The sequence below is a fragment of the Odocoileus virginianus genome, unplaced genomic scaffold (genome assembly GCF_023699985.2).
Source record: "Odocoileus virginianus isolate 20LAN1187 ecotype Illinois unplaced genomic scaffold, Ovbor_1.2 Unplaced_Scaffold_2, whole genome shotgun sequence".
Classification (NCBI taxonomy): Eukaryota; Metazoa; Chordata; class Mammalia; order Artiodactyla; family Cervidae; genus Odocoileus; species Odocoileus virginianus.
The window spans coordinates 889,715-904,882 of NW_027224264.1; the positions used below are offsets into that span (position 1 = coordinate 889,715).

Below are 15,168 nucleotides of genomic sequence, written 5' to 3' on the forward strand. Positions count from 1 at the left end.
CATGGATTCTTATATTCAAGAGGCTCAGCAAATCACAAGCAGGATAAAAACAAGATTAATCTACACTGATCTTTAGGATAAGACATTGGGTTGCGAATTCTATTGCCAACCTCAACACTGAAGCACACACAATAAAGTAACTTTCCTGGGGTCTCATAGCAGATTAGTTCCTTCAGCTATAAAATGAGGAAACATTATTAACCCTGCTTACACCTTCACGATGTTATGAGAATAAGAGAAACCTGTTTGCTAGGTTACTGGGAATGTGGAAGTATAAGTTCTTACCAGGTGAAAAATGTATGGTCCTTCTTTAATGAAGGACAAATCTCTGTCCTTCGTATGCCTCTTCTTCTTTCCAATGACTCAGAAGATTGAAAGTGAAAGTTGCTCAGTCGTGTCCGACTCTTTGCGACCCCATGGACTATACAGTCCATGGAATTCTTCAGGCCAGAATACTGGAGTGGGTAGCCTTTCCCTTCTCCAGGGGATCTTCCCAACCCAGGGATCGAACCCAGGTCTCCCACATTGCAGGTGGATTCTTTACCAGTTGAGCCACAAGGGAAGCCCAAGAATACTGGAGTGGGTAGCCTATCCCTTTCCAATGACTCAGAAGAATACATGTAAAGCAAATCTCTGGAAAGGTTCTAGAGGTAGTTTTTATTATCAAAGCTCAATATGCAATCCACACTCTAATAATGACCCCAGATTATGGCCATGACAATGAATGGGGGAACTTCGTTGGTGGTCTAGTGGTTAAGAATCCCCTTTCCAATGCTGGGGATATGGGTTTGATCCCTGGTTGGGGAATTGAGATTCCACACGCTGTGGGGGTGGCTGGGTCCACACACCACAACTACTGAACCCAGCACACCCTAACTAGAGAGTCTGTGCACTGCAATGAAAGATCCCAAGTACCAACCCATGCAGCCAAAAATAAAAGTAAGTACATGATTGAAAAATAAGGCTTTATTTAAAAAAAATAATGAAATGAAGAAAATGGCCCTGTCAGTATTTGGAGAAACAATGAAAACCAATGGATAAATGCAGGATGTCTTTATCACAGGAATGAAAGTATCTTTCAGTTTATGGGGGTTGGGGGGAATGTATGGAGTGCTCTTTAATATCTCTAATCATTTGATTTTGCACAGGATTGGAACAACTTATTCTGATCCTTCTCCATGTCTCGGCCACTGATTTTGCACAACTGAATTCTGGCTTCCTTCGAAGTCTCTCTCAACCATCTCCACTAGAGACCCTTTCTACCTTCCTGCCCCCCCACCCCTCGCCCCGCGCTCAGACCAACCCCCACCCGCGATGTCAGAGAAGCAGGCAGCAGGTCAGACTGCGGAGGGGAGCACCCAGGTGGCCACCTTTCCTGCAAGATCTCACCTACAGGGCCAAACACATCTTTTAGGCTACACCCTTTTCTGGGTCTATTTCATTCTATGCAGATGAACATGAATTGAGCAAAATGCCAAACAGAAAATGAACTTGGAATTCAGAAAAAGTTTGGGTGAATGAGAGGAATGCATTTAATGGTGCAGTACAAAATTTTTCTGGTTTCTTTTGATGCTCCTGTTGGTCTGTCCAAATGCACTCCTTATTATTAACTGTACTTGAGCCATGTAAATAAGCATGCCTCCTCACACTCAGGCTTACTTAATTACACTTTCTTACCTCACAGTTGCCACCTTAAATATATGTCCCTGGTTTGAAAAACAATTTTAAAGCTTTAATGTCCTGGAACAGTCAGTGGAGTTAGCTCAGATTTACAGAGAGGGAGCTGCAAATTTACCTCATTGTTCAAACTTGTCAAATTGTCAAAAGTTTCACTGGATTTTTGCATTGCAGTCTGCTAATGATGGCAGAAAAGGTATGGTTTTTTATCGCCTCAGAACAAAATGTAAAAGATGTATTTTGAAAACATTTGATATTTGATGTGCTTTAAATCACTTTACTATATATGTATATAATCTTATGACTATTAAATGGACTCCCTTTGATAAAGATAAGGTATTTTTGAATCTGAGAATTTGGGGGGGTGTTTGATTTCTATTTTCACTCAAGATGAAAAAACTTAGGGGGTGTCAAACCATCTCTGAGTAGGATGTGTTGCTAGGAAATCATGATAATAGTACGATTTTTTTTCCATTTCATATATGCCTCCCAAAAATATTTTTGTGGATTCTTACACTTTTAATCTGACTTGAATTCTATTAAGGATGCTTTTGGGGTTGTATTTCTTGTGCCACCAATGAACAGCACTGACAGATTCCGCAAATCTACAGTTAATGTTTTTACCTCACTGTGGTGTTAATGGTGTAGCCACTATGTTTCAAGCAGGGGTTTATTTTATTAAATCAATCAAATCAGAGCCACCTTAAGGTTTGCCCTTTATTTCTTCCAGAATATAAAAAATGACTTTAAAATAAACTTGATCAGAGGTTGTCATACTTTGAATGCAAGTTAAAAATAATTAAGCCTACATAGGAATTAGTCATAAGCCTTTTTGTCCCTGTATACTAAAAAGCAGTATAAAACTTCCCATCATGTTTCAGTGACTGATTGTCTATATTTGAGCTTTTCAGTCCGCGAAATTTGTTCATTATAATATCTTAACATTGTTTGATAACTAGTAGAGACTTTTCTTTTGTGAACTAGCTACAGCTCCTAAGAAATTCAGATGTGTGCCCCAAACTGAATAGACAAGATAACCTGCAATCCTAGGTTCCTAATCTGGGTACACTGATTATCTCTTTTCTATTGAAGATACTTAATTTCAGTTACTTTATATATGAGTGGATTTTTCTCTTCAGTGGCATGATGAATGACTATATAGTTGTGCCGGTAGCATGTACATTCTGTTTTGAACAAAGCTTCTTTATCAAATGGCATGTACAATCCTGCTGTTACTGTAATATCTATAGAAAAAATACAGTGTACACTAATCATTTCAAATGGCCTACTCAATACCTGGAAATTGCAGGAAAGTGATGCACTGTATGTGATAGATATATAGAATCAGATGAAAACCTTTTGATTATTGGCGCTTTCAATAAAGGGGAAAACAAATAATGTTCTAAAAGCATATGATACTTGTATAATCAAGGAAAGTTTTTCTAGCAATTATAATTATATGAGCCTTTTACAACTTCCTCCTCTAATTACCTGTTTTATTAGTAGATACATATCACCATCCATTAGGGAACACTTAAAAACATAACAAGACATTGTTATATACACACATGTTTATGTGTGTGTGTACATGTGTATCTCTACAAATAGAGGTAGATTCTCAAACAAAATGGTCTATATGTCAAAGTGTGGATTTAGTTATAACGTAAACAAAGCTATCTCCAATTAACATTTTCTCACCATAAACAATATGGAGTTGAGAGTTTATGAACTGTATCCACAAACCATTGATAATCAGTGCCAACAGCTCAATATACAGGCTAAAGAACCATAGATTTCAGTGTTGAAAAGGGCCTCAAGAGCCACTTGACTAATCTTCTACCATTTCAAAAATGAGGCAGCTGAGACTCAAAAATGTTAAATGAGTTACTCAAAGTCACTATGCTGTGAATATACACATAAGCACACATGAGCACAATCACATATACACTGTCATCTCTCCAACGGACAAAATGGCCACATGGCCTGGAAACAAACATCCTTATAACAAAGCCTTATGGAATCTTCACCCAGAACTACAGATGATTCCTGTTATATAGCAACTGTGTACACACACACACACACTCACACACACATATAGCTTCTCAGGTGGCTCAGTGGTAAAGAATCTTGCCTGCCAATGCAGAAAATGCAGGAGACTGGGTTCGATCCCTGGTTGGGGAGATCCCCTGGAGGAGGGCATGGCAACCCACTCCAGTATTCTTGCCTGAAAAATTCCATGGACAAAGGAGCCTGGCAGGCTATGGTCCATAGTTCAGGAATCCTTCAGGACCTAATGTTCCATCTCTCGAGCTGATTAATCCAGTTCTAAGATCCAGGATAATGAGAGGGGATCATGGTAGAAAGGACAGAAACTGTCCTCTCTTTGTGAATTCTTATCTTCCATAAATTTCACAGTCTGAGAGTAATAATAGATAGAGTGGCTCACAGGAAGTTTCATCAAGAAGAAAGGAGGACAAAGCTCTAAATTCTGCTTTTATGCTCCCCCTCAGAGACTATGAGACCAGGAGGAGCCAGATTTTATGAAAGAAATGTAGTAGATGTGTTTTACAAAGCTGATTTTTGAAGCTGGGGCCAGTATCTTCAGTATAGGGCTAAATGTATTACTGAGATTTCATGGCAAGGAGTTCTATTTTAAGGGAGCATGATTTGACCTGCAGTATATCCAAATCTAAACTATGCTATAACAAGCTTTTGTTGTATTCCTCTTGAGGTGTTTTTTAAAGACTAATGAGTTAACCTTTGTGGAGTACCATGAGACCTCCAGGTGAAAGAACCCTATATCAAGTATCCATTCAGTGCGGCTAACAATACTCAGTGTACCTAGAAAACAGACTGAAAATAATCAGTAAACCATTCACTGCAGTCCCCTTGGTATCAGAGCAACACAGTTAACATGCTAACAGCTAAGCTTCATGTGCTTAGAGGAAGAGAATGATCAATGGCAAAGAGTATATCCACCTTTGAAATGACATGATCCATTATAAGAATCAGATGTTAAATTGCTTCCTGTACTGAGCATACTCAATTAAAAGTCTGCACAGTGAGATCATCTCGATGGTTAAATATGCTCTGTGGGAACAACCTTTATGGAGCTTAAAAATCACAGAAGGACTATTCCTACCATGACACCGGAGATTCGGAAGGCATTTCCTTTTCCTATTTTTCAAGTTGGTAGTTTTATTAGGAAGCTTTTTGCTGGAGAGACTGCAGAGTTTGGGGTCATACATATTCACCCTTTTGCTTCTCTGACCAAGAGGTGCTTCTAGTATTCTTTTTCCATTGCATCCAGAATGGATGCAATTAGTCCACATTCTAATTTGAAAGTGAACGTGGAAATTGCTCAGTTGTGTCTGACTCTTTGCAACTCCATGGACTGAATTCTCCAGGCTAGAATACTGGAATGGGTAGCCTTTCCCTTTTCCAGGGGGATCTTCCCAACCCAGGGATCGAACCCAGGTCTCCCACATTGCAGGTGGATTCTTTACCAGCTGAGCCACAGGGAAGCCCAAGAATACTGGAGTGGGTAGCCCATCCCTTCTCCAGGGGATCTTCCCAACCCAGGAATTGAACCAGGGTCTCCTGCATTGCAGGCGGATTCTTTATCCAACTGAGCTATCAGGGAAGCCCCCATTCTAATTTAGTCTACATTGAATCCACGTTATATCTGGACAAGAATGCACTTGATATTTGATGTCTTTCATCTTCTAGAATGTTCCCTTTTCTGTAAGCTAATCTATTCACCTGAGTGCTTGCTCCTTGTCTAACTCTTCCTTTGGTGGGGTTGAGGGTGGAGGCTGAAAAGAAATGCTAGATGTGGGATGAAATCAACAGCCCTGCAAACAACTTTCAGGTTTGCAATTAGCCAGCTCTATGACCTTGGAAAAATAACTTAACCTCGCTAGTTCTCACTTTCCTCATGTTTCAAAGACTTGTATAGCTCTTATTCATTTTTGACTCTCTATTTCCTTCAGCCAAACTGCAAGTTCCAGTAGTGCGAGAGTTAGCACATGGCCCACAGTAAGTGCTCAAGGAAAATCTGTTTATAGAATATTTCAGCGGGGCTTCTCTGGTGGTCCAGTGGCTGAGACTCCGTGCTCCCAATGTAGGGGGCTCGAGTTCAAGTCCTGGTCAGGGAATTAGATTTCACAGGCTGCAACTAAGACTTATTATCAGTCACCCAGTCTCCCAATGTAGAAATCATAGTTAGTGATAATTCCTGACTCCAGCAGCACTTATATAGTAGCCATGTCCTGTTTCCTAACCTCGACCTAAAACACAATCTGTTATAAACCACGCAGTAGCTTCTAACTGTGTCAAGAAGAAATGCAAGTTCCTTAGTGTGGTGTGTAATCAAAACTCCCTGTGTTCTCATCCCTGCCCATCTCTCCAATTATATCTTCTAGATTCTTAGGTGCAGCCACACCCAATGACTAGTAAGTTGCCAAATGGAATATTTGGATTCACATTTCTTAGTTTAATTTATTCCTTCTGCCTGGAATGTTCTTGGCTCTCAAATCCACCTGATAAACATATAATCATCTTTTTAGTGTTCAGACATTTAGTGTTAAGACGTTTCCAAAGTCAGAAAAGGGAACCCTCCTACACTGTTGGGGGGAATGTAAATTGGTGCAGCCATTATGGAAAACAGTATGAAGATTCCTCAAAAACTAAAACTAGAGTTGCCATATGATCCAGCAATCCCACTCCTAGGCATATATCTAGAGAAAACTCTAATTTGAAAAGATACATGCACCCCAATGTTCATTGCAGCACTGTTTACAATAGTCAAGACATGGAGGCAACCTAAATGTTCATTGACAGATGAATGGATAAAGAAGATGTAATACATATATACAATGGAATGCTACTCAGCCATAAAAAAGAATAAAATGATGCCATTTGCAGCAACATAGATGGACCTAGGGATTGTCATCCTGAGTGAAGGAGGACATAGATTTGAAATAATCTATAGAGAACTGATCATAACAGACTTCAGAATGGATGGAATAACTACAGGAGAGTGCAAAATGAAGACAGAGTTTCAACTACAGAACTATGACAATGAAAAATGCGATGAAAAGCCCAGCGGTATGTTGTATATGAAAACTTAGTAAAATACAAGCCTAGGAAATGTGTGGAAGTCCCTTATGAAGGCATACATGAAGGCATATAGATCTGACTTTAAGAAATATACCTTAAGGTAAAGACCAGTAAGAATTCAGGAGTGAGGGAAGGGGGTAAAGAATTAGACTCTGATGTACCTGTTGAGCAGTCAGCCCCTGTCCATTTGGGATCGCAGCTGCACGTGCCGGCATCCAGAAGAAAGGTCCCATGTCCTGAGCACTGCTCCTGACATATTGGAAGCGGAGTTTCACAGTTGACTCCTCCCCAACCAGTAGAACAGTGACATTCTCCTTTTACACAGATGCCATGGCCAGAACACATGGGGTCTAAGCAGTCCTCTGAAGGCCAGAAAAAAAAGGCGGGGGGAGAGGGGGGGAAGGTTGAAAGTGAACAGGTGTGGCCAGGACAGTGAGATACATAGATTTTCCAATATTACATTATTTATGCTACTTTCATTAGGCAATACAATGACTCACATAAATGCTGTGTTTGAACCTGAATATTATCTACACTTAAAACATGGTAGGCTACCATAAAGGTTGCAATCTAAATGTAGAAGAAGGAAACCACAGATACGTTCTATGAAATTATGAGCAGTGTGTAGCACTCCCACACAAGTGGGTGGGTGGACCAGAATGAGCCTTCAGTAGGGATTTCTCAGGTTTGCAGAAAAAAAAAAAATCAAGAATTTTTGGTAAGTCATTCCCTGTCTTCTGAAATTGGAATTATAGCTCCTAGAAATGGCTTTTATTTGATGTGTCTAGAGGAGTTTTTATATATAAGTTTGGATTATTTAAGGCATTGGCTGAGGTGACTGCTGTTTCATGGAATCATATAACTAATTTTTTATAATCTCTCATTTATTCCTAAGAAGCACTGAAAATGCAACATTTTAAACACAATTTAAAAATTCTTTGCCTCCTGGATTCTCTTTCTACCGGGACACTGTGACATAGTTTTCAGTGCTTTAGAATATCACAGACTCAATTATATTTGACTCTGATTCTGTGAAGTCTGGAAATTTTTGGACACATTCTAACAAATACTCTAAACTATTTCACAAGTAGATTTCCATGCTTGCCTTGGGGGAAATTATTTTACGCTTCTAACTGAGTGACCACTCCACAGGAAATGGGAAAGTTAATGCCCAAATTTCTGATCTTCCTGTACAAATAAGATGAGACTAAAATAACCTAACCATTATGAGGATATATGCTTGAATTACGTTGCTAGCAATGGAAACATCACTGATACGATCTGCCATCATTTGCAAGACTGGCCTAGTTTTAGTGTGTAGAATGGGCTTCCCAGGTGGCTCAGTGATAAAGATCTGCCTGCCAATGCAGGAGACCTGGGTTCCATCCCTGGGTCAGGGAAGATCCCCTGGAGGAGGAAATGGCAACCCACTCCAGTATTCTTGCCTGGAAAATCCCAGGGACAGAGGCACCTCAAGGGCTATGGTCCATAAGCTTGCAAAGAGTTGGACACAACTTGGTGACTAAACAGCAACAACAAATGTGCCATGGAATAGAGTTAAGTCTAACTAAGCATTTTATAATTAGTGTTATTGCCATTATAATTAGCCCATGATCTCAGGGTTATTAGCACAATGCTTTAATACCTGAGCTAATCAGCAAATAAACACCAGAAGATACATCTAATTTGATCTATTCATTATTTGGAGGGAGAGCAAAGTGTGTGTGTGTGTGTGTGTGTGTGTGTGTGTGCGCGCTCAGTCACTTCAGTCGTGTCCAACTCTTTGCAACCCTATGGACTGTAGCCCGCCAGGCTCCTCTGTCCATGGGATTCTCCAGGCAAGAATACTGGAGTGGGTTGCCATGTCCTCCTCCAGGGGATCTTCCCCACCCAGGGATCGAACCCAGGTCTCTTATGTCTCCTGCATTGGCAGGCGGGTTCTTTAGTGTACAATATTATTTCAGAAGGAGGTAATTTTGTTGCATCAAAATATAACAATTTTAATAAATAAAATAGTATTTAACTTAATATAGGTTTATTTTTTTTAGAAGATCACCTTCAATGACCAGGTACGTCGTACTTAAGTCAGAGGCACAAAGTCATTTGACTGCAGGGACCAGGTGGGTTGCATACATGAATGAGATGGGCTGGATTTAAGAAAACAGGGTGTGCTGGGAATAAGTGTCCAGTTTAAAGGAAGCTGCTGCTGTTGCTGTGTGTGTGTCTGTGTGTTGGTTGCTGAGTCATATCCGACTCTTTGCTACCCCATGGACTGTATAGCCTGCCTGGTTCATCTGTCCATGGGATTCTCTAGGCAAGAATACTGGAGTGGGTTGCCATTTCCTCCTCCACAGGGGATCTTCTGGACCCAGGGATCGAACCCAGGTCTCCTGCATTGCAGGTGGATTCTTTATTGCCTGAGCTACCAGGGAAGCCCAAGTTGCTGTTAATTGGCTCCAAGCATTGCTACCATGTAGGAATGCGGGCTCAGGGTCACCAGATATTTTTGTTGCTCAAGAGAGGCCAGAATCTTTATGCAACACTTCTCTATTTTAAATTTTGCAAAATACATCACATTAAACAACAATGAAAACACCACCACCACCACTTACTGAAACAAACAAAACCCACCCATGCGCCCATTCAGCCGATGAGCTCCTGTTTGTGAAATCTGACTTAAAATATTTTTTATTAAAAAAATTGTATTCAGAAAGTTTCTACATATAAACGTGGTACTCCTTGCTATCTTGGTTATTCTATAAATTTTCTTTGTGGCCTGGAAGGCAAATTGTAGCTAAGTCCTTTTTCAACTATTTACAAAATGTAAATTAGAACGGTCTAACTTAGGTTAAATGTTTTCCAGGGCAGATTGTAGATGTAATAGACACCATTTTTTTCTTTTTGGTGAAAACATGTGCACATCTGTATAGCATCTGAATGTATAGCTTAAAGTAAAAACAGCTTCTAAAAGTAAGTCAGGAACTTTACTGCCTTGTCAAGGCCCAATGACATTCATATTGGAACAGATACAATCTTCACACCAAAATTCTACTATGGCTAATGGAAGGTGGAAAGCTAAACTCTTGTTTGCTCATGGAGCAGAATGAGATTAAACCCTTTAAAATGCTGTGTAATAGTCTTAATGAGCCATCTTTAAAAAGCAATTATAGTGCATTTTCAGCAATCTATTTCCTGAACAACAGTTGTGATGAGGCCATCTCCCATGGTAATGGTTTAATATTATTTCTGAAATCAGTCTTATCTGAGGAATGTGGCATGAAAAAGGTCTGATTACTAGCAAACTTATTTTCCAATGTGTCTTCTTTAAATGATAAAACTGCTGCTGTTTCGAAGTATGTTTTGTAAATGATAAAATTATTGGGCATGTATGTGTAAATGCTCCTTTGGGGTGAATTTTAATATAAAGGCATTGTCTTGAAACTCATTAGTGGTAAGTCTACTTCCTTAGGCAGGGAGGTCAAGTTTCAGCATGAGGTATATAAAAATAAATAGTATAAAGCAATAATAATAATGGTAATTACAAATCACTCCCAAAGAAAACATTTATGAAATGGTTCCAAATGTGCACAATAATATTATTTTTATTATGTGCTTTAGAGAAAGATGTAGCCTAGTGCACTCTGTAATAATGAAAGCATATAAATTAACACCTAAAATCATCATGATGGAAAATTTCATCATAAAACAGTGTTAAAATGAGGGGGGGCATATGACATTTTCCACTACTGCTCTGTAAGGGTCAGAGGTATGGCCTCATGTTATTATCAGAGGCTGTCAGAAGAGACATGAACTCCCACTGTTCCATATACTAAGTAGACATGTTGTGCATTTATGTGTTTGCAAAGACCAGTTAGGTCTCTACTAGAAACACAGAATGACACCTTGGACCATTCAGTGAGAGAAAAGCCTGAAGCAATATATTAACACAGGGCTCTGACCTTCCTCGCATATTTCTCCTTTGTATCCTGGCACACAGATGCAAACTCCCATGATGCAGGTGCCGTGGCCAAAGCACGTTGGATCAATGCATTGCTCTTCTGGAACGTCGCACTCTGGCCCCTTCCAGCCGTTTCGGCAGACACAGTGTCCTTTTTCATATTCTCCATTCCCACCACACAGCACAGGGCACGAATCTGAAGGTTGGCAAATGAACTTGTAATGTTCTCATAATGCTTGTAAAATCTCCAAAGAGCAATTCTCTATCGATTCTCATATAATATTTCTGGCAAAAAAATTGTACTATTTCTGACTTAGCCTTTATTAAATCGGCACGTGTTCATGATTACAAACAGAATTTTCCTCTTATGGGATTGGGGGAAAGATAAATTATAAAAACACCCTGAGTGAAGAAATTATTTCAAGCACTTGCTTTTGATACTCTTAAACAACTATCATCATCACCATCATCATTATTATAAGTTAGGATTTTTCTCTCTTTTGGTGTTTCTTACTCAAGCAGATAAAATTCATAAAACTAGGAGGGAGGTATTCCTATTATAGAGTGCTGTCTTTCAAAAGTTGGGCATTTAGAGATTGGTACTGGACAATGTCTGTGCCTATTCCAGCTGTGCAGACCTTCATTGGAACATTCACTCTGCTCTGTCATTCTTTGTCTTCTTATTAAAAAACTATGGAATTCCCCGAGGGCAGGGCCTATATCTCATCTTATTCATTTTTTCCCATACCAGCCCTAACTTCTGTTTCTACCCCCCCACCTCCTGAAGATCTATTGGAGAACTGGGAATCTAGCAAGTGCTATTGAATTCTCTGCCGAATAGAATTTAATCTAAAGAAACTGAATGGCTGAGAAACCTGAGATGAAAGCATTAGCAGACTGAGAACTTTAAGAACACATTGTGAACAAGCAGAGAGCATCTCTAAAGTATTGATAATAACTGTAAGCCTATGGGGAAAACCCAGTATGATTTACCCACAGCTTTTCAAGAATTAAACTATGGGCAAGTCTGGTTTAGTAAAGTTTCAAACTTTAACTTCTGCCTTCCCAGTCTTTCCTTTACAAGCTACTCAGCCAGCTGGTGACTGTCCACCTCTTCTAGTTTACCCTGGTTTGTATAAGTGGTTATCCAAAGTTCCTCCATTATAAATGAGTTTATGAAGGGAATAGAAGTACTGAGTTGGCCAAAAGGTTTGTTTGGGTTTTTCCATAAGATGTATGGAAAAACCTGAATGAACTTTTTGGCCAATCCGATATCATGGAGTTGGTTGCTTTCAGAGGATCCAGGTCTCAGTGGTTAGATAACCTTATTAAGTGATTTGACTTCTCTGATGTTATTTCTTTGCCCATTAAACCAGGATAATAGATCTACATCATAGGATTATTATACGATAAATGAATTAAAAGTACCACAAAGTGTTTAGAATGGTGCCTGGCAGAGCAAGTGCTCACCTTTCGGTAGAGACCATCGGGGGTGTTGCTTCTGCTACTATCACTCCTATCCCTCCTCCTCTCCCTATTGTTACTAATTCTAAGTTCTCAAATGACATCAAGTTCCCTAATCAATCAGTATAACAGGGCAACCTTACCTCGAGCACAGTCAGGTCCAAGGAATCCTGGGAAGCAGTGACAATGGCCAGAGATACATTCTCCATTTCCATTGCAATTTGTCGAACAGTCATCCATGATTTCTATTAATAGAGAGAAAAAGAAGAAAAAAAAGAACAAACCTATAGGCTGCAGAGTCTCTATTTTTTTTTCTAAATTGCAAAAACAATCTTTGCCCTCTGCTGTCTACAAAGCACTTACTGTCTAAAGTCAGATGCCAAAGATTTCTGTGAGAGGTCACAGTACCAAATTATTTAAAGCACCCTGGATTTGCTGAATTGGCTATTCAAGAGTGGGACTAAAAACCAACCTCACCTCTAAAGTGCATCAAGGATCTAGATGAGCTGTATTCTTAAAAGACATTCATGATAAAGCTAAAAATGTACTAGGATTATAGGTCATTTCTCAAAAGCAAAAAAGGCTTTAAAATATAACCCAGAAAATGAAGTCTATTGTTTATTTTTCAAATTTAGGTGGTAGCAAAGAAAAATGTCTTCTCCAGCACCTTAAAATGTTTAATCCACTATCTTGACAGCTTGAATATGATAATCAGTATTTCATTTTCACTAATAAGTGACAATGGAAAGCTTTTAAAGTAAGTGTTCATATGAAACTCACCACCATGAAAAGCATTAGAACCTAAGTATTTTGTTGAGAAATGCTTTCTTGGCTGTAAACGCGTTATCAGTTCTTTGCTACTAATTTCCCTTCAATTCATTCTTAGAGAAGAATAGGTTTCAGGGGGAATTGAGAAGGCTGTGAAGGTGCCTGTACATAGTTCTGGTGGCATCATGTCTTCAATACATCAGAACTTTGACCAATCTTGTGCTAAGTAACTTGATCGAAGAGGTATAAAGTTTTATAAAAATCAGTCTCTGACAATGATATTGAAAACTGTTTTTAGTTTAAAATTTTATTTGAGTGTAACAACATCAAATTCCAAGTCCACGACCTATTATGATATGTATGCTTTCCCCCTGCAGTTTAAAAAAAAAAAACCACCTTTTCATGACTTTTTTCCGTACGTTTTCTATAACTTAGCACTCCTCAATTCTGACTTTTATGTTCTGGCCCATTACACTCATACTTCTCATAGGTACCAGTTTTTCCTTTTCAATCCAAATCATCTACTTCATCTAGTTTCACTTGGATAAGCTATTTCCAATCAGAAGGAAATATTCTAGTAAGTAATCTTGGTGTCTTCCACTGAACTCTGAGAATTTATAATGAAAATTGAGAAGTAGCATTTCTTCAATCGTGGCCTTTTGACCACCTACATCAGGAGGATCACCTGAAGTACTGAAAATGCAGATACCTGAGCTTCACACCAGATTTATTGAATCTATCTCTGAGGATATTAGTCATGCTCGGTTGTTCAGTGGGGTCCAACTCTGCAGCCCCAACTACTGTAGCCCGCCAGGCTCCCTCTGCTCATGAAATGTTCCAGGCAAGAATACTGGAGTGGGTTGCCATTTCCTACTCCAGGAGATCTTCCTGACCCAGGGATTGAACCTGCATCTCTTGTGTCTCCTGCATTGGCAGGAGGATTCTTTACCACTAGCACCACCTGGGAAGCCTCCATCTCTGAGGATGCAGCCCAGTAATCTACACTCTAACAAATACCTCAAGTGACCCTGCAGGCGAAAACTGAATTAAAGCATTGAGAACCAGTGCTTCAAAGAGCAAACTTCACTGGTTAGAGGAATTTTAATCTAGACTTGGAATTCTGCCTTGGGCAGAAGAAAAGCAAGAGGAAAAACGTGGCATCTAGTCCATTTAGGGGATCTTTAGGAAGCTGAGAATGAATCCAGTGGCCGTGTGGATCACTATCCTATCGACAGAGGAGATTATTCTTCTGACATCCATATGAACACATCAGATTCCTTTTTGCGAGTTTATGATGGTCGGTTCTCTGATCCCTGTGTTAGAAAACTGAACTGGATAAGAACTGACACATGGCATTTGCTGAAAACTGGACTGGCAGGAATGTAACATTTGACAATAAGCTAACCACTTTTTAACTCATTAAAACATTAGTTATTTTCAGAAAATCATTCCTTTATTTAAAAGATCATTACAAAAAGGCACAGAGAGTCTTATTTCTTTTCACTCAGAGATGGAACAATTATCTTTTTTCTTGTTTTGCTTTCTTGTACCAAAAAGAAGTGGCCATTCTTAAATCTACATTTGGATTTTCCCTGCCCTGCATGGTTAATAGGAGGCTATAGATGACAATTTCAAAGGTAAACATACTTGAATTTAATTTCATACCAGGTCCTATTGACAACTTCATGGAAGCAGCCTTGTGGGAATGTAGCTACTGGAGAGAGAAAATGTTTAATAAAATTTGCTATCAAAATAAATAAAAATCCCTCTGTCTTATTGACTTATCTAAGAATTGTCCCGAGGCCCGTAATGCTGCATAGAGTTTAACACCTGCAATGCAAATGAGAAGAGAAGGCGATGGAGGAGGTTTTGGTATCAAAGAGATATTGGGATAGCCTAGGGACTCCGGAAGAGGATGGCTACAGCAGAAACACATAAATAACTAGTGATGAAAAAGGGTGTGCTTTTCTATTTACAATGGCCTCCAGGAAGTTTGTCTTCTATCTTTTAAATCTTACTCCAGAATCACTTCCTACACACCAGTTTATTAGAGTTGAGGATTATTTTAAAGTTCTTATGCTTAAAACCCTGTTCTTATGCTAGAGCCTTTGGATCTGCATCTGCGCTGATGATGGGTTTGCTTCTGGCAGGCTTTCTCATGGGAGAAACCAAACCTAATG

General features: G+C 39.3%; 1 protein-coding gene across 2 annotated transcripts in view; it reads right to left on the reverse strand.

The window, feature by feature from the left end:
• Positions 1–15,168, reverse strand: part of TENM1 (teneurin transmembrane protein 1) — an 862,693-nt gene that overhangs the window by 260,574 nt on the left and 586,951 nt on the right. For both annotated transcript variants that reach the window (XM_070462280.1, XM_070462279.1), the window contains 3 exons: positions 12,364–12,465; positions 10,758–10,952; positions 6,960–7,160 (listed from right to left, as the gene is read on the reverse strand). In XM_070462280.1, the coding sequence (XP_070318381.1) occupies positions 6,960–7,160; positions 10,758–10,952; positions 12,364–12,465 (498 nt within the window). The remainder of the gene's footprint in view (positions 1–6,959; positions 7,161–10,757; positions 10,953–12,363; positions 12,466–15,168) is intronic.